The sequence below is a fragment of the Falco punctatus genome (genome assembly GCF_963210335.1).
Source record: "Falco punctatus genome assembly, chromosome: 3".
NCBI classification, from domain to species: domain Eukaryota; kingdom Metazoa; phylum Chordata; class Aves; order Falconiformes; family Falconidae; genus Falco; species Falco punctatus.
Genome location: NC_137582.1, coordinates 82,852,341 through 82,873,441, shown reverse-complemented (window position 1 = coordinate 82,873,441; position 21,101 = coordinate 82,852,341). Strand labels below are relative to the sequence as shown.

At 37.2% G+C, this 21,101-nt stretch overlaps 1 protein-coding gene across 6 annotated transcripts in view; it reads left to right on the top strand.

Moving 5' to 3' along the window:
• Positions 1-21,101, top strand: part of SEMA5A (semaphorin 5A) — a 353,942-nt gene that overhangs the window by 235,843 nt on the left and 96,998 nt on the right. For all 6 annotated transcript variants that reach the window (XM_080382048.1, XM_080382044.1, XM_080382047.1 and 3 more), the window contains exons 12-13: positions 5,678-5,885; positions 18,452-18,569. In XM_080382048.1, the coding sequence (XP_080238174.1) occupies positions 5,678-5,885; positions 18,452-18,569 (326 nt within the window). The remainder of the gene's footprint in view (positions 1-5,677; positions 5,886-18,451; positions 18,570-21,101) is intronic.

Below are 21,101 nucleotides of genomic sequence, written 5' to 3'. Positions count from 1 at the left end.
TTTAGGCTGTGGTGTGATTAAAAAACTATTCCTGTAAATCAAGTGTAAATACATACCTCAGAAACCTGGAGGTAAAAGATAAATTAAGTCACAGAGAATGGTTATATTATCTTATCTACTAAATATGCCCTTGCTTTAAACCAAATTGCACCCCACTCCCATATGGGAAAACAGATTATAGCAAAGGCTTTAATTATCTATATTCTACTGATGATTTAACTAATTTTGAAGTTATTTTTAGGAAGGGCAAAAAAGAGCAGGTTTTAAATCCTCTCATATTCTGTGCACCATATGCATTTTTTCTTAAATTACATGGATTGCTAAATCGTAAGTCCTGTGGTTTCCCTTTGTAGGCTCAACCAGCTGCTGCATTAGCCATTCCTGTGTCTTTTTTCTCTGTACAGCGCACTTAAGCCCTTACGCAACCTAATACTTTCTGTCATTGGAATAATTTTCTGCTGTTAACAAAATGCACGTTTTCCTGTGCGGTAGGGCTTGCTTTCAGTTCCTGCAGTGGAGGAGAGCAAATACCGATGATACATTTTTTCGCAGCGACAGGAAGTTTATCAATCAACTTGCCCTTCCGTTGATTTTGTACTATTACACGTTCTGTACATCCATTTTACATCTGGCTTTTCAATTTGCTCTTCTGAAAGACCTCTGCCTTGAGGGCAACCTTGGTGCCATAATTTTCTCTTTCTATGCTTATTAGTACAAATGTTATATAATGAATGTCAACACTATTTATATACACATATGGATAATATTTACAGGAAATTTTAAATTAACCGATTTTTTTTTAATTTAATTTGAATACCCTTAGTACTGTCTGAATGCTTTTATTTTCCGACTGGAAAAATAGTTTTTATACAACAAATAATATGCAAAAAAAGCATATAATGGACAAAACCAACATACTGAATATAATTTTTCAAATTTCAAATTACGCTCCTTAAAAACATTTGTAATTTGTATCCATTTCAGCTAGAATTTAAAATGTATTCTCCCAAATATCCATCTATTAATTTCAACTTTAAAACAAAAAAGCCACCTGACTATGATGATGATGATGATGATGATGATGATGTGGACAGATTGTTAAGGGTGTCAGTGAGTCTGTTTTCACATATTATGATACATGTAAAGTAGTGTATTTCTTCCATAGGAGGTACCTTATTCAAGTTCAATTACAAATGTCACTTGAAGTACTGAATATAGCTTTAGCTTCCATTTTCTGTGTCTTGTGTTAACTGCCCCTTTCCTCCATATTGACCATATTCTTTCATTTACTTAAGACATCTTACTTTTCTAAACAATATTTTGTGGAGAAATTGCAAAATTTCTTCAAGTGTTCTTATTTCTGTTAAGAAACAAGAAGTTACAGGTTTATTAGGTTTTTGCATCTGCTGTTTCTTTGTTGTGTTCATTTGCTGTTTTCCTTTGCAGGTGTCACCATAGATTTTATAATGATTTCGACCACACTTCAGTGTTCTCTATTGCCAGCTATGCTTTATACACTTACATCTTAAACTTTGCTTTTCAGTTTTAGAGATCATATTTTGATTTTGCCCCATTATCATTTTGTTCATTACAGACTCTGTTGCCTCCAAGCTTGTTCTCTAGAACTCCGTCTCAGGTTTTCCATTCAGTTCTTCTTAGTCTCCTATGCATTACACAGTAATATTTAAACTAGATTTTTTTTTTCCCTCTTCATCTTTATTCACAGTGATTAGATTTCTATGGTTCAGTTGCTGGTTTTTTAACTTTTTAAAAGTCTCTTTAAAAGTATTGTGGTAGGAATTAACAAAGAACATTATTTACTCATTCTGGCTAGTGTTATTATCTTTTACTACGCCTGCATATACTCCTTAAACCAAGGCTGTCAGGTGCCTGGATCTATTCCAGCATGTCTTGCTTACGCTCAGGATGCAAATATGCCATTCATTCAAGTTCTTAAATAGCTGTTGGACTCAGCCTTGACATTTGTGATGAAACTGGAACTTCCCTGTGTCCATGGCAATAAAGTTACATCCATTAGAAGTGTCTGTGTTTACTGTTCTTCTTAGCTATTTCTTGGCAGAAGTGGACAGTTAGTTTGATTAGAAAGTAAACATTCACTGGAAAGATTTTGACAGGTATGAAAACCTCCATGCCCCAGAGCCATATTCAAGACTCATTTCTTTCCCTACTACTCTCTTTATTTTGCGTTACAACTGTTGTGTGAAAATGGCTGAACAGACAACACTTTTGAGGACGGGACTGTTACAAGTTCTTTAGGAGATCTGCAATCTTTGCTGGAGGCTGGATACATAATTTTGCACACATTGTCATAGAATTGGAAATGCTGGAGCAAAGCACCTTGGTTTTGAAAGCACTAACATAATGGCTATGATTTTCCAACGTGAGGAAGCCTGGTATAGCTGGTATTACATACTAGTATGGTTTGAGGAGGTTGATAGCTACATATCCTTGTTATGTACCGTAGTCTGATGAATACAGCTGCCAATTCAGTCTGTGTCTGTCTCTAACCCGTAGACTGAAAACAGAACAGATCCTCACCCTGGCTTAGTGTTCCAGGTGATCCATGCAAAATCAAAATCATAGGCAGGAGGAATTTAAAGCAGAGAAGATAGGTTATAGAAGGTCAGAAGCAGGAGAGTTTACTCAGGTGGAGGCAGATCTCAGATAACATATTATTCCGTTTTACTGGACTTGCATATGAACCACATTGCTGCTGTGAAGAGTAGTGTTTCTTCCTGATAATCTGTGGGATATCTGGCCTGCTTCTTCATTTAAAGCAGTCATTTATGACTTTTGACATTTCTGTATGAGTGCTGATCCTCTTAGCAAATAGGAAAGGAATGGTTTGTTAGATGCTGAAGGCAAGCAAAAGGAAATGGGAGGAATGGACAACGTGTGCCAAGATAAGAAAGAAGAATAAGAGCAATGACAGCTGTCCTGGGGAAGGCATTAATGCTGCCGTTCTCAAAGTGAGAATATGTTTTTTTTTCTTTCTAGGGTTTTCTCTAGGTTTTTTTTTCTAGGGTCATATTCTCCAGGCCATAGGCCTGAACATAAAAAAACCCTGTAATTCTGACCTCTACAATAAGCAAATTTAATGAGGAGAAAAGAAACACGAAATATTTGGGTTTGATCATATTTTCTTGTCCAAAGCTGCACTTCTAAATTAAATGTGTATGTAGGCATAGGGGAAGGAGGCCCCCAGTCATGTTTTTTTCTTCTTTCTTATCTTGAGGAAGGTGACAGCAAGTGACTTAGTCTGTGGATGCCAGAGCCAGCACAGTGGCAGGAAGAAATATGTCTTTACAAGACGCATGTGCTGAATGCATACCTGATTTTTGTCTCATGCAGGAAAGAGATGGCAAACCAAACACAATAAATCATGAATCTTACTGAATCTGTTGGCTGCCAGCTATGCAAGTGATATAGAGTTGTACTAACTGATCTATGAAGTTACAGTTCATTTACATTTGTAAAATTATCTGCTTCTTTTCTTCCTCTTAGTACATTTTTTCAACTTCTGTGCCCCAAAAAAATCATTTGTTTTTTTACTCAGTGACTAACTCACACAGTCACTTATTTTTGGGGGGAACTTCTCAGACCATATTTTGACCTTGAAACTTGCTGTAATTATAGTTGAGATTTTGCATCCAGCAATCACCAGTGGAAACACTGCTTGTTACATTCTTTAGTTGAGCTGGTTGTGGCTTAATTTTGAGACATAACTGACTCATGGCAAAGGTTTAATTAATTTTTTAATCTGACTCTGCTTTAGATTCTTTGGGAAAAAAGCAGTAGTCAAATTAGAATTGTTTTTAATTAAATTTTAATGAAGATTAAAACTGTCTTTTAGTGAAAGGTTTTTTCTAGCAAATATCCTTACATACAGTAAATCCTGACAAGCTTGTTTATACCAAGAAAGGAGGGAAATGTAAACAGTTATATGAAGTGGTTATGTCAAGAATTGAGAGGCCATTCAGAAGACTATAACACACAGACATGATTTGTTACACTCAAAATCTTGTTATGGACAAAGGGGAATGCACTTTATATACTGAGCTAAGCATTTATGGTTCATGTAATTAGTTTTGACTGTCTGATAAAATTAAGTCCGTATTATCTAATTATTATTTTTTTTTTGTTAATAATATGCTTAAAATCTTATTCATAAACTTCCTATTAACTCCCTCTATTATTTGGTGTTATGCTTCCCCTTCCAGTACTTCTCCAGGTCTGAAGACTGACTATTCAGTCTTCCTTCAGGAAGGGCTAGAAGGCTTTAACAGTAATTAGCATCTTAGGTTCTTCACCTCCTATTCGGTTTTGGAGCCGTCTTAAGGCTACTTTTTTGTATTTTCACAAGGTTGCTTGCTTGCTGTTCCTCACCACTTCCCAGGCAAAGGTTGGGAGCCACAGGCTGCCCCCCCTGCCCCAAGCCCGGCTACCCCAGGGGGGCTGTTTGCCCCACAGTGACCAGTCAGGGGTGCCAGCCCCTGCCCCAGCCATTGCCAAAGCAAAGCCAACGCAGGGAGGCCACAGGCACGTGGCCACCAGGCGATCGCTGCCACGGCTAAAACCAGCCCTTGCCATGGCAGGGCCAGACACGTCCTGGGAGCCTGCACTGCCAGCTGCCCACCAAACCGCTGGCCTTGTGCTGGTGACAGCAAAAATCTACTTACTGGGCTGCAGAACATAGCATCCCAAACATTTGTCTTATAATAATTACTGACTCACAAAAGACTTTGCAGTTTTTCAACACTTCACAGAAGTGAAGAGCTGATCTTGCTATGTGTGTTTGCAGTGTTGGATCTTTAACATTTACTATGTCTGGCATATAGAATATTGCATAATGCAGTTTTGGTCAGACAACTACCTAAAATATTTATCAGTGTGAGAACATGGTCCTTTGTGTTTGGAACAATGTTCTTTGATATTTTTAAATTATTTAAAAACTGCATGAGTGAATCAGAAATCTCACCTGTCATCCGACACTGGTTTGTGATGCTTAACTGTCTTTGCTTAGAAAGCACAATAAGAATGGAAGTGAAGAGCAAATGCTAAAACATGATTTTTCACAGGTCAAAACCTACATAAGTAAGAAGAAGGGTCGCAGACTCATTTTATTGTTATATTCACCTAGACTCGACTACGACCTGCAGATATTCCTGCATATGTGCTTTATTAAATGATTGCAATACCAAGCTAAACCCCATAGTTTTTTAACACAGAGAATTTTAAAACAGATTGGGGCAATGCTCGATTTTATTGCTTTCTAAACTGCTTTAAACATAGTAAAGTGTAATACAATCTGGTAAACTGAAATCAGTAACCCTTGCTGTGAATGTGCATTTATAATAGCCAGATTTGAAAGCTGGTTTTCTAATGACTACTGCTGTGAAGTCTGTTCTGGACTAACAAAATAATTTTTTACTGTATTACATCACATAGAAAACTTTAATGACTGTTTTCAAGTTCTTTCTAAGTCCTTTTCACTGTATTCAAAACAATTTAGGAAACTCCAGTCAAAGTACTCCCACATTCTGAGGCTTCATTGAAAACATCCGTCATGGGACAAAGATTTGTTCACTGAATGACACCAAGTAGGTAGCATTACTAGTATGATTTTTAGTAACTCATTTTTCTCTTGCCTTTGCAGACTATGGCACTATTAAGAAAGTACTCGCCCCAAAGAACCAGACTTCAAGCAGCTGCCTGCTCGAGGAAATTGAACTTTTGCCGAAAAGTCAGCGAGAGCCCATCAGGAGCCTTCAGATCCTGCACAGCCAGAGTGTCCTTTTTGTGGGCCTTCAGGAACATGTGATTAAGGTCCCCCTGAAGAGATGTCTCTTCTACAAAACATACAGGTATGAAGAATCAACTAGTTTGATTTGATTGGAGAAAAATGTGTGCAGGGGGGTGCAGACAAATGGGAAAGAAAAATGACTGTAGGTATGAATCCAAATTAATTACCGCTCCCAGTAATGGCTTTCCATATACACTGTTTATCAGAAATGTCTCTGACTGCTAGTAATAACTTGGTGTGACTAGATGAGACTCAAGGATTTATATTGTTATTTAAGTGTCATAAAGATTCTGCATTGTGAAATGAAATAGTAAGAACTGGTTCATGTAGAAAACAGGTATCTGATAATGTTTAATGTAGCTGCTGGTTTAATAAATTTTAAAGCTTGAAGTGTGAACAAATTTAAGTTGGGGTTTTTTTTAAGCTGTATTATAACTGAATAAATATCTCTGTGGGTTCAGAAAGAAAACTGGATTGCATGAACTCAGAGTTAAGACTAGTTGGAAAAGTGGCTATTAAAGGTAGTGCTGGATCAGGAAACCATAATAAGTGTAAATATTCTACTAGGTGAAAGTGCTATGCAGCTAACAGTTGTTCAATCAAGCAAGGAAAATAACTTACAAATTATCACTTGGGTTTAGACTGTGTTATAGTAGTTAAGTAATTTAAAATTCAGCATACATTTTTTTCTATATGTTATCTAAAAGTACTTCTGGGTTGCAAAACACATGCTATTAGAGATTATTAATTTCATCTAATTAGTGATATGTTCCCTTTGATATGTGTGGTTCCACTAGTTCAGTACAGTTGTTATGTTTTGCATCAGATAGACTCTGAACCAGTGTGATGAGCTTTTTGAGAACAGATGCATTTGGTTGTTTTTCAGCTTGTTTTGCCTTCAGCTTGTTTGATATACATTCATGTAAAAAGCTGGGCTATTAGAGGAGGTAGGAAGGCTGCCAGCTGCCTTTCTGGGCTGCTACACTCAGGGTCATGGAGACATTATTTGCGTGGCAGACACAGAGATTGTACCTCCTGTGAAAGGCAGTGACCATTTGCAGGGGGAGACATTTCTGGCTGTCAGAGGGACATGCACACAGTCACAGAAGGGAGGTGACTGCAGGATGCAGGTGTAAATCTGTGGCTCAGAAACAGTGAAAGGACTTTTCCGAGGGACCAAGGTCTACGTGGGGATTGGAGCCATGCAGGAGAACAGGGAAAGGAAGGCTACTGAATTCAGGAAAAGACTGAAAGAAAAGCTGTGCCCTGGAAAACTGGAGTAGACCAGGGAAGGGGAGTACTCTCCTCATTACAGCTCCTCATCAGCCCTTTTTGCTCATGCTGTCTTATGTTGCGTATTATAGGCATTTTGTACTAAAACAGAAGTGAGAGAGCACTGGAAGCCCCATTGGAAGTCCTGCAGAGCTTTAAGGAAAAGTTGTATATAGGCAAGTCTCTGCCTCAAACTTTTTGTTGATTTAGGGGCCAACATAAGACAAAGTTTTATCTTTCTTTGGTTTAGTCAGTTGAAACAGGATGTGTGGTGGTCCTGTAGCCCTTTTTTTTTTTTTTTTCTTCTTCTTCTTTTAATGAAGTGAAGGATTATATTGGGAGAGGTGTATGTGTGCATGTATGTACATCTGAAGAAGGAAAAACTCTAATGACATATTCCTGTGCTTCTCTGTTTTCCTGACTATGATATGATTATGCTGTTCTGGTTGTACAAGACATTGAACATGTTTCCCTAAGCAGATATTTTTGTTTCAGAAAGGGAGGTCAGGCTGGTATCCTGTGTTTTCTTAGGGTCTGTGTACCCATGATAGCGAACAAACACAGAAAACTCAGTAATATGGGTGTCCTATATTTACATTGAACCTCTACTCCACTTCAGGCATTTCAAGGCTGGAGCCTAATTATAGTATTAGTGAGGTGTAAACTCCAAAATACAGAGATGAGACTTCCAGAGCACCTGCTTAGCTGGTGCCAGTGTGGATGTCCCACAAGGTGGGTACCTATGCTTCTGTCAGGACAATTTCCGAGGCACCAGTGCTATCCCAGCTGCAGGGCCCAAACACGCTTCTGCTCTTGCAGGGTGGGACTGCTGTCTTAAATCATAGACCCCATGAATGGTTTCAGGCTAGGCATTCCTTTCCCTGTTTGAGCAGCGCGGTCTAATTGACTAGATTTTAAAGAGCTTTCTTTTCTTAGAAAAAAAAAAGTTGGTGCTGTTCCCATTGTACTGAGTAGAACAGTAGTTAAATGACTCAAATCCTGCTCAAATGATAATTTATTCCTCTGCCCAGAGGTATGTGAAGTCTCATCTTCCACTGGAACGACTTACTTAAAAGGAGATAAAATTATTCCTCATGGGTTTTTCTAAGTCATATCTTTTGTAGTTGTATGACTTTCCTTGTAATAATTAAATATCCATTGCACCAAAAGGCTTGCCATCCATGCTTTCTTCTTGGTTAAAGAGTTCACCAGCAATTCTAGCTCTGTTGTGTGAGAAAGGAGAGGATTTACAGATGTGATCTATATGAAACAAGGCATGTCCTTGTCATCTATCATTACGCACTCAGGTCGTTTGGAAAATGCAGACATAATCTTTCTCTCACCTGTCACTTACTTTTGGCTTGACTTGTTTTTTCCTGGCTTATGCAGGAATGCTGGATTTCAAGCATATTTTATTCTCTACATGTGGAGAAGAATGTAGGTACCTTACTTGGGGCTATAAATTTCACTAGGTAATGAAACATCCAAAACTTGGTCACTGCATTGCTGGGTGCTTTAATACTCTCATTATTGTTATATGTTGTCAACTATTACTTCTATCCCATAGCAATGAGTAAAAAGTAAACCTTATCTAAAGTAATGTGTTGGGGCATGGTGGGGTGTTTTTTGGAGTATTTTGATTTTATCTATTCACATTTATCTTACTTAGGACTGCACCAAGGCCATATTCTGAACTTCCATCAATAATAACTAGACTTTCTTCCCGAGATCAAGGGCATGTGTAGTCTTTAATATCTACTTCACATCGTTATTGAGAAATAAAGAATGCTTGTGTATGAATAACAACCTTAAAAAAGCCACAAGACTGAAGATATGCTAGCTCATCTGCTCCGTCTTTGTGTCAATGGCAGAGTGCTCACCATCTAATCTTTTCTAATCTTTTTATTTAGGTTTATTGTAAAGCTTTCAGACAATGCAACTTCAGTCTCTCTGTTGGGCAGACTGTTCCGCAAGCTAATATCTCAATGTCAAGATAATTTTCTTGAGATTGCCTATTTTTTCTTTTTATTTCATTACTCCTTGTTTTATCTTCATGTACTAGCCTCTAAAGCATGTGGTTATTGCTTTTATTTGTAGTTTGTTATGTTTTCTGAATTGTCACTCTGATATGCTGTACAGATCTAACTAATTCATATTTCCTTGTAAATTTGTTCCTCAAGTTAAAGGTCCTCTGTGACCACAGTGTTGCCTCTGATGGACATTTCTCTGATTCAGGACATTCCTGTTCCCTACCAGCTCACAGCTCCACTCCCACAAACACTGTTAACAAAGGTCCTTGAAAATATTATTTTACACTTGGAAGATAAATTTGAAATATTTTTTGTTTGGATGTTCTAGGTGCAGTTTGGTGCACTAGTTACTATGACAGCAGACCATACCACAGGCAGGGCCTGTTGTCACATCTGCATTTTGGGTTACTAGGCACTTACCATTATGCCACGATGTTTTCATTGTTTATGAGTTGCCTGGGCCAGTTACTTGGATTGACAGTTTTCAAGTTGTGGGAGAGTCTCCCACAGACTTCTGCCAATGGCTGAATAGTTTTGAACATCCTGTCATAACCCTGCTGTTTTCAGCAATCAGCTAGGAAAAAAATAGTTTGGGACATGTGAGTTATTACAAATAGTTCTCCAAAAAGCCCTGTTGTCTTTGTGCTCCAGGAGAAAGCAGCAGGGAAGTTAACTTAGTTCCTCTCTCCTTGGGGAAAATCCTTAATATTATCACCTGGGTATTGTAATTCACACATACTTACCAAAATTTTACGGAAAGACCAACATTATTCATTGGAGCTACTATTTTCACTGTGAATTCTCCAGCTGTCTATACTTTTTCAGAGTAGGCCAAGCGTAGAGCACAACTGACTTGTATGCCTGCTTATGAACTGTGATGTGAGATAAATAGAATGATTATCATGAGAAGATAACCATTAAAGTCTATAAAGTTGCAGTGTCTGGTGTTTACTTTGAAGGCTCTATGCATCTGTAGTAAGAAATATATCTGTAGCAGAGGGGTCACAACTCTTCCCTTGAAACAAAGAGCTGGTCAGCTTTCTTTTATTGGTGGCTGTAGCCTTCAAAAGCAACCTTGGATGGCAGCAATTCCTCTGCAGCAAATTTGTCAATACTATAATTTGTACTGGAGTTTTCTGTGAATCCGTTCTGAAAGGAGGGGCAATGGAAGATTGTATCAACCCAATGTTCTGCAAAATCTTACCAAGCAAGGGTCAAGAATTGGTATTTATGATGAAAATTAGGTTTCACACACTCAGAAGGTTTGAAAAGTAATCTTAATATTAAATTATGTCTAAGTAAATAAATTGTGCCATCTGCTAAAAGCTGTACACATAGAGACTTCTCTAGCGGGGGGGGGGGGGGGGGGGGGGGGGGGGAAGAAAAAAAAAAAAACACCCCAAAAAATCCCCAACCACTTCTGGAATGTTTTGAGTATTGTGTTTTACATCATATGCTTAAAATATTATTGGGTCACAAGATTGTTTTGCTAAGTAATGTTATCATAGCTATTCTACCATAACTGTAACTTTTCCCTATATACACTCCATCATTTTTATTTTAGCTTCTTTGTTAACCGTCAGCTAAGCAATCTATCTGTACTCAAAAGGTAACTGTAGCAGCAGCACAATACTAGAAAAGGTACTGGATTAACTGACAGAAGAAAACATTTATTGCAAATTTGGTTATGCTTTATTTCATTCCTAGAATTCCAGCAAGATTATTAGATTAAATATTTCAGCCACTGTTGCATTCCTTTATTGTCCTTTACCTATACATGTTTTTTTCCTCAGAAGTACTCTCACACTCAGTAAAAACCTGTTTTCCTGGAAGTAAAACACTGGCTATCATTACATAGTAGAATAATTCTTCCTATATGCTATTATTATAGAAGTTAATAAGTAATGTGGTCTGAACTATTACTAGGTGCTAAGGTGTCCAGAGAAGTTTGCCAACACATGGACTTGAAATTACTTTTGAAAACATCATTCCAGAATAGTTTTTTTTGGATATCCAGGTGGATTTCCTTATTTCAAAATATGCAAGCCTTATTCCAGTTTAAATTGGAGAAAGACAATGCTGCATTAGAATGCTGGAATCACATGAAGACTGATCTGAATTAGTGATTCCAGAGTAATATTCCAGAATCAGAATCCCCATAAATTTTACAGACTGGGACAAACCATAATCCTGGCTGCAAGACTAGGTTATAAGTGTCTTTTTTAGTTATTAGATACACTGCAAAATTATCTTCAGTTGGTGTGAACTTATGAAAACACTAATAAAGTCAGCAGAACTATGAAATAAACACAGCTGAAAGTTTTCCTTGGTCAAAAGATGTAGAATATTAGTCCTGTACTGGGGAGGGAATCAATTCAAGCTCTACAGATCTGAGGTTGGCTTGTATTTCTTTCTTCCTCTGTGAAGACCAAAGTTTTTGCAGAAAGTATCTTTGTCTATCTGGCTCACAAAATGCATCAGACACAAACTATGCATTTACATTTTGCTGCACCTGAAGTATTTAGTCACAACTCTTTAACATGTGTGACCTATGCATGTATGTACTGTATTGTAAGCACACATTTCTGGCAAACAAGAAGGAATTTTGATAAATGAGTAGCCTGCTCCCAATGTATTTCTTCAAGTAGCCTTATGAGAAAAAGGAAAATGTCTTTTCCTTTTAGTTTGCAAAGTCGTAAGAAAACCAGATGGACTTGACTACATATTCGCAATTGAGATTTTATTAGTAGGATATTATTTTAAACAAAGAAGTGAGCTAAGAAATAAAAATTTAAAACAGGCATGTGGCTTTCATATGTCATGATGTAATTCATTGCTTTGCATTAAAATATACCAAAACTTTGAGGAATTTTAAGTTCAGTGTAGTCACTGTTTAGTTTTTCTTGAAATTCACCTGACATGTTTAAAGCAACCCATTTTCCAAGAGATCATTTCACTAGTCATTTGATACTTGGCAAGCGTATCCTCTGGAAACAAGTTAAAAGCATAGATGGTAAAAAGAAAAGGGGCAGGAAAAAAAAAAGGCAAATCTGAAAGGTGTTTTATTTTACAATAATTTAACACATCACATATTTGACTACTACTCAGTCAGGCCAACACATGTCCTATGCATCTCAGCTTACAGTACTCTCCATTACGCACCAGTTGTTTTCTCATGAGAATTATTTGCAGGTCTCTTAATATTCTGTTATCTTTTTTGTGGACATTTTTATTTATTTGAAATTTTACAGAAAAGGAATATTTGGAGTCCACTATGGACTTGAATGTATGGGGGAGAGAGAGCCTGTTCTTAATGCAACAGTGTGAACTGTGAGTAGGATTCCAGGACAGGAGTTTAGATGCTCCAGCTATGTGACCACAAACTGAATGGCTTTGAAGGTTATCTGCTCCTCATGATGCGTTGTCAGGCCAGTGGAGTTACTTCTGGAATGAGAGGTAATGGTGCCCTTGAAATGTTGGGATACCTGCTATCTGGTTAGCACTTTTGAAGAGTGAAGTTGTATATCCAAAATCTGGGCCTACTATCTTTATAATAATTCATGTTCTAACATAAAGTTAACCTCAACATTTAAGTTCAGAAGAACCTAGGCTACAGCTAACTAAAAGGATATTGCAATTGTGTACCCTATTTACGTTTATCTCTTCTGAAGATGCACAGGTCTTTTAAAGACACCGGGATGCCATACGGAAGCAAATGTGTCCATCCTGGGTAATCACTGTTACTGCTGTTCTGGCCTAGCACACCTTGGGCTGCCTTCCACTTGGGTACCTCAGATTTTCAGAGCCTATTTGCAAACCACAGATTTGCAGGCTCTAGTTTCAGCTCATTAAAGGACTTTGAAAGCCCTAGCTGTACCTGGTGGTCCCAGCATTTCCAGGCTCCTACCTCCTAATCAGAGAGAGGGCTGGAAGCTCTGTCTTGGCTGATTGACATGGATGGGGACCTCAGAAGTTATTTCTTTACAGTGAGTGGCAAGCCTGCATTCTTTTGTAGCGAGTGTGCTCTGGAAGTTGTCTTTCACATTTGTTCCAAATAAAGCCACTTGGAAGCATAAATTTTCATAGAATTGTGCGATATAAACAACTTTACTAAACAAATTATACATCAGTTCCTGATTCAGAATTTGAAGGGAGGGGCTTGTAGATTTAAGATTAGTATTGTCCGAGCATGTTGCAGGATTGAATCATACCCAGATGGATTTTGATTGTCTTATAGAAATTCAAGGAAGAGGAGTAGTCCACACTGGGTGACTGAGATGATTAAAGGGTGTGATTTTTCTTAATGGTACACAAGGGTTAAGCAGGATTCTAAATATTTGACAGGCATCTTAGTTTGAGCTCCTAGGACTTTATAAATTATGTGCCTACCATTTAAGTTCTGTATCGTTCATCTATATCTTTAGATCCCTGTTCTTCATTGCACACCTATATATATATGTATATATCTACAAAACCAGTACTAATGGAAAGAAAACACTGATAGGTGCCTTTATACGGACGTCTAGTATCAGATTCATGTATTCATTCAGAAATGGATGGGACAATGCATTTGGAACATGAGGCAGGCTTTTATCTTCAGTTTTCTGTTCAAATATGCAGTGAAGAATCTGGCTTCTGTGAAATAAGATGGTGACCCCAGTTCAATTCCTGGCATACAAAGTGTCCAGATCACAGTTGACAGTAATTGGAACTAGGTAGGCATGGCTGTCTCGGTAGAAACGATTGAAAGGGTCAGGAGACAGAAATATCCTGTGTTCTTCAAAATGCTGTATATATGTAAAGACAGAAAAGTGTTTCATTGAACAGTCTTGAAAGATGCACCTCTTATGTTTGTCTGGTCTCTGAACAAAATGTTACAGCTCAAGAGGATACCTGATCAGCACTTCTAATGTATATTCATATGGGAATATATTCTTCCCCTCAAAGAAGATTTAAAAATCTCTTTGAAATCAATGGTATGAGGATATAGCTTTTAATCTTAAGGTAGTTTTTTTTTCTTTTTTCTTTGGAGCACACGTAACGAATTCTTTTTAGTCTAAAACTGTAAGGGGTTTGCAATATATTTTGCTCTGAATGATGTTCGTTTCTGACTCATTTTCTGTCTGAATTAGTCACCTCAAACGTAACTCAGGTAGAGCAGTTTTGCTAGCCTGCTTGGGGATAATTATAAAATAGCTGAAGAAAATGACCTGCTATTGCTGGCTTGCTTTAGTGAGGTGACTTACGGTTCTGTTACTAGTCAGTCAAAATCCATTGTTTAAGTGTTGCATGACTGTCAGTACACATACTGAACCACCACAGCCAAATGAATGCTTTGCAGGAGAGACACTCAACTACCTATCATTCACGTCTGGTAAAAAATGTGAAACGACAATGCAGGGGAAAATTAGAATCAATCAGTAGAAGCCAAAAGCAGTTGAGTGTTTTTGCAGAGAGTGCTGACTCAACAGGGTATGTGACATTACAAGTCTTAGAATGAATCAATTCACTTTTATTCCTGGATTTCCATCCTGCACAAAACTGCCAGTTTTAGAAGTGTGGGGACAAATCATGTGAAGTCTTAGAGATATGGGCTGGTGCCTACTGGGAGTGACAGACAAAACATTCATTTTCACCGCTGTTAAAATTGAGATATAAGATAACTTCCAGAGACAAGATGGCTAATACACAGCTCTGCTACTGCCAGTGTCATTATCTGACAGAGCTCTGTCAACTGAAAGACCTAATACTCATTTTAAAATTTATCTAATTTTTGAACAGTAGCATCTAAAATGGCTTTAATTTAGACAGATGTTTGGGAGGAGAAAGGGATAAAGCTGTACAGTGGTAGCTAATTTTCATCTTCTCTTACATACATGAATCTGACAGCTATTTTGCACAATTTCTTTTGTTATTTTATGTACACACTGAATTCCTCTTACTGCTGTCTCTTGGGAGGGAGGTTCATTAAAAAAAGAGTTAAAACAACATGAAACTTCTATTGGTGGAAGACAGTAAGGACACATACTTATGATTTAATAGTAGTCCCTTTAAATTTAACATTTATAAAACCTGTTATTTTCATACAAGCTTTATTCTATTCTCATTTTCTGTCTTTAAACTTATTTTGTTATCTGTTTCTTTTTCTTTTTTTTTTTAATCTAAGCATAGCAAATCAAAATAATTTGCTGCTGTTATTCACACATCAAATTATCCCTCAAAGGAAAGAAAAAGGTTTTAAAAGCTGACATAATTAAGCAAATATGGATAGAAATTTAACTGCATATTACTGCTCTCCTTTTCGTTTAGAAGAAAATATATCCACTTTTCAGATATACTGGTGGTCTAAACAAGTGATCTAAAATAAATAAATAAAAATCCTTCTGAGATGTGAGGCAGGGAGAACAGAAAAGGACTGTTGTGCCAATACCTGAAAACAGGGCAGCTATTTAAGCCAGGTCCTGCCTCATTTCATAAATATATCTTGCATGGTGAACTGAAATGCCAGAAAGAGAGTGATGATTCTGAACTACACTTTCATGATATGATTTTTCTGTCAGAATATAAAATTTTTTAAAAAATTAAACCTTTTACAAAATGAGACTTAGGTATAATAATGACTGCAAAGGCAAAATTACAATTCCTCATGTGGGGAATACTTCTCAGACAAAATTTTCTGTTGCTTTGTTTCGAATTGTTCATATGAGTCCAGGATTAATTTATATATTGTCCTGTAAAAAAAGTAAATAAATACTGAAGACAGTTAATACCTCTTCTTTTTGGAGGAAGTTCTTTGTACTTAGCTTCTTGTCATCTGCATGAATTTAGCTGAGTTATTAACATCTTAAAATAATATTTTTCATGTGCTCAGTGGACCTTCTTAACTAAATTCTGAAAAGATTCACCTCCTTTGATCTTGCTGCAATGCTCTCCAAACCTGGTCACTTACTGGAATGGCCACGTTTATTGTCTACAAGGTGATTGAACATGCTTTGTCCCAGCAGTGCAAGAACTTTTCACCATATTTTTAACTTTATTTCTTCCATGAAATTAGGATCTGTTCTGATACAAGGAAGCTGTGAGAATGGTCAAAATACGCTTCAAGTGCCCCACTTAAAACTTCTAAGTGACTTGTAATGAAAGATGCAAGCCATTTTGATTTGTCTGAGTGGAAAATAATGTGGGGAAAAAAGCAAAAGAGGAAATGGAGTCTAAAAGCAGAGTGGTAGAAGGATCACCTTACTCCCAGGAAAGAGAGAGTGTGGTTCTAAGTGAAAGGATAGTTGTAAAGTACTCACTTTTTTAATAACAGATGTCTAAAGCATAATAACTGCATTTTAAAATATTAAAGCTTAACATAAAGGAATTTGGAAAGGTGAGCACTTCTACTTTGAGAAATAGCATAGCTAATGTTGCCTTTCATTTTGTTTTGTATTCTTTTTTCATAAAATGTGCTTTATTGGAGATGCTCTGAGGGAGAACACTGAACATCTTGGCTTGCAGACACTGGAAGACCAAAACCCTTAAAACTGTCCATAATTTGGATTAATTTTCTTCCTCACCTTCTAGATAGTTAAATGGAAACATACAGCCTGAGTTACAAAAATGCTAAGTGCCTACAGCTGCAAGAGCCATCAGTGGGAACTCTCTTTTCAACACTGAGTCCCCTAAACCAAAAGTTTTATCTTTGAATTAGTAGCCTAATTGGGAGTATTTAGGCAGTTTTGACTATTATGTCTCTTACTCTGTGCCCATTTTGTAATGGGAACTATTCTTTCACATAGTACTGGCCATCCACATTGCCAAGTGTACTGTAGAAACAAATTCTTTGAAATTTATAGGCACTAAGAATCTTCTGTGATGGTGTTATGGAGTAGTATAGCAGGGAATTAGTAGATCTGCATTTTGTCTGAACTTGGTACTACATGGAGAATGCCTGACATAAATAGAAATATGAATAAAATACAGGATTTGGGAGGAGAGGATCACAGAAGGGTTGAGGTTGACACGGGCCTCTGGAGGCCAACTGGTCCAGCCTCCTGCTCAAGCAGGTTCACCTAGAGCCCATTGCCCAGGACAATATCCAGTTGACTTTTGAATATCTCCAAAGAAGGAGACTCCAGAACCTCTCTGGTCAACCTGTGCTAGTGCTTAGTCACCCTCACAGTAAAAAAATGTTTCCTTATGTTCAGAAGAAACCTCCTGTGTTTCCGTTTGTGCCCATTGCCTCTGATCCTGTCACTGGGCACCACTGAAAAGACCCTGGCTTCCCCTTCTTTACACCCTCCCAGGTATTTGTACACATTTATGAGTCCCCCTCTGAGCCTTCTCTTCTCCAGGCTGAACAGTTCCAGCTGTGTCAACCTCTCCTCATAGAAAAGATGTTCCAGTCTCTTAATCATCTTTGTGGCCCTTCACTGGACAGATGTGAGATGAATAGACAATTAAAGACAGAATGATAATGCCCATGGATTTGTGTTGAACAAGAATGATCAGTCTAGCATTTTTTATAAACTAGATAACATGTTTGTATTTATTAATTATATATGTAATTTACAGGTATTTTTACAAATGTTAAAACAATCATATTATGCTTCACTGTGATGGGAATGTATCTTTAGCTATGAAACATGGACTGTTAATGCTTTACCTACCAGTAGCAAGAGAAAACTGCCATTTAATAGAGAAAGGAACTTATAGTATTGTGGAGTGGATCTTTCAGAGTCTGTAGGAAGCTGGACTATCATCCTCTTCTTGACCTTCCTCGTGCTGCTAGGAGGGAATGTCTAGGGCAGCATATGATAAGTAGCAAGTGTGATGGCAGCCACCAGCACCCCCTTGAACTTACTTCGATGGATTCTGTAACAGTGCAGAAAATAAATCTGAGGGTTTTATAACTGATTTTCAAAGAGTAGATTGTCATCTGATTTCTGACAAAGATTATTCCAAATATAATTCCAAAACTGATAGAAAAGACTAAGAACTGTAACTCCTAAAAGCTTTACTTGGAGCAGACAACATATGCTTTGTATGAATTGCTATAATTCATGATTAAGTACAGTAGTTGGTCTTGATGACATAACATGCATGCAGCCAGAAGAAATTCAGCTATGCACTGAAAAGAAATCCTAGCTTTGTGTAGGCATTCAAATTCATTCTTCTTCTATTTTGTTATTTCGTCTGTGCCATACCACAAGAGAGATCACTTTTGCTACCTGTTTTAGGCCTATGAAACATAAATAGATGCCACACAGCTATTCAGAGATCTTTGGCCAGTACAGATGAAGAGAAATGTTCATGTTCTCTGATTGGTTTTCATTCACAGTGCATGCATTGGATCCCAAGACCCTTATTGTGGCTGGGACATGGTGATGAAGAAATGCACGACGCTGGAAGAAAGTCTGAGCATGAGTCAATGGGAGCAAAGCATTACTGTGTGTCCAGTAAGTCCAAATATATTCATCTACCTCTTAAACCTTCTGATTCCATGTGAATTTCATGAAAATAAGCTGGCACAGTTTTTTCAACCTCAGAAGGCTGTATCTAATGCCATTTTCCTCAGGCCTTCCCACCAGATTTTAACAGGATATTTAGTTTCTATTTCATCAAGCTACTTATATAATAAGGTCAAATTATTTATAGTACTTTAAAGCATAGTTTTTTACCTGTAATGTCTGTGTTCCCACCTTGAAAGCACTAAGATTAGAAATATTGACATGTTTTTCTCTGCAGGATGTTTCTCTGTTTTGTACTTTGGAAAAATGTAATCACTAATGGTATAATCTTTTCTTTTAAGATTATTAATGCTAATATAAAAGGCCATATAACTTTTATAAAAAAACTTTCAAAGGCCATGAATATGAAGGTTGAATTGTATAAGTCTCACGCACATATATGACCAGAGTGATAATTATAATAAACTTAATGTTAATATTTACAGTGACTTAACACTTCTCATTAAAAATAGTATTGAAGAAATGTAATATAAAAAACCCAAACAACAAAGTTGATTTATATTTCTCCTTTTTACTGTGGTCCAGCGTTCTTTTAATATTGATTCTTCTCCCTCAGAGAGCACAAAAAGAGGGTTAAAAAGGGTCTTCCTTGTGCTACTAAGCTCTTTCCTTTGGAGGCTCATGCTGCTTTGTCTTGTCCTGCCCATGAAAAGGGAGTCTTTCCAACTCAATTTTGCTTTCATCACTAAAAAGGGCTTCTTGAACTTGCCCCCACTCGCCACTGGAGCACATGCATCTACAAATTTATATGCTCATACAACATCCATATTCTATTCTCTGTGTGTTTAACAAGCTCCTTTTAACGTCTTACTGATACTCCTTTCTAAGCTGGGCTTTGTTTAGTAAACTAGAGATGTGCTAAATTAGTATACAGTTCTTCCAGCTTTCACTTATGATCTCTACATGTGTTGCAGTAATTTCATAGATACAAATCATTATGCTGATTCTAAGGTCCTTGAGAACTAGCTCCTGTGTTCTGACTGTCTGTGTTTGACATTAAATAATAATTTTTTTAAAGAATCCGTGTGTCTTGTCCTTTGCATCCATGCTCTCACACAGTGGCCTAATAAAAAAAAAAGGCTTGCATTTGATTAATCTGCATTAGCATTTTAGCTCAAATCAGGAGCAACTTTGGGGTAAATGCTCTGGTTTTTCCCATCTGCTATTCTTTGGTTCACATCACAAAACAGTCTTGAAGCACACAAATGACATTTCTTTCAGATGAAATCAAACCAAAAATGTGCTCCAGCTATTACTAGACATTTGATTCATGGCCAGAGTAAGCCCAAAGCAAAGCCCACAAAATATCTATGGTGTGTATGTCAAGTCTTCAACACCAACTGTTTTATTTTCCAGATTTGCACTTGATGTGTCTACCACTTGCTAATATAGACATAGCCGTTGTCTCACAGAAAGTCTGGATTCAGTCACTAGTACAGCCCTTGCCTTCCTGATTAGCAAGTAACTAGATGCGCTGTACAGTATACATTTCCAAGTACATGGAACATATCGTATCTCCCTGTAATAATCCCACAGGCTAAATGTGTTTATGGGGGGGGTTGCTGGTGGCCTAGTTGGGTTGCTATATTAGAAAGGATTACTGGAATGGGCTGATTGGTTGATGTTTGCATGAGCAGTCTGCCTACTGCTTAGTCTTTGAATTCTGGCATTAGTCCTTATTTTCATTCATAGATACAAAACAGGAGGCCAAGAGTGGGTGGAGGGGGAGGGAGGAATGGTTTAGACAGCAGAATTCAATTCTGTTCCTTTCAACTGGAAAAACAATTATTTAGTATCATTATATGACAGTTGTGTAGGATATGACAGTCTAGTCAAAGCGGAGGAGCACCAAAGGATTGCTCAGAATTTCATCCACAGCTGTGAGACTTATACTGTGTATCAGAGATTAAAAGATTAAGCAACCCTGCAAAGGAATTTTGGAGTTGAGCAGTTTGAGATTGTATAAGGAAAATTTTAGAATTAACTCTCTAAGTTGAAAAGCATGGTTTTACCTCTTTACTGTCTAACACATTATGGAACAAATTTGAAAACTTCATAGAAACTTTCCTTTAAAACAACACTGTATTCTGGCAGACTTCAATTGATTAAAGTTTTCTTAGCAAGGCTTTCAAATACTTGTTTTTATAGCATTTTTATGTGCTGTATTCACAGAATATATAAGCCAAGATGTAATGAATTTAATTTTGTAGGCAACTGAGCTATGTGCATCCGTAACATTTGTTGTAATACATTTAAAATAATTTTGCAGGCAGAACACAACAGATTATTAAAAAACTTCTACTGTCCTTCTCTTGGTTCCAGTTGGGACCAATATCTTAATCATTAGTAAAATACACTGATCTTTCCAACACTATAGAAAATTTGTCAGATTAACGCATGAGGAGTTTCTTCGAAACTCCGATCAGATAGAGAAGACTATTTATACACTACTTTATCCCA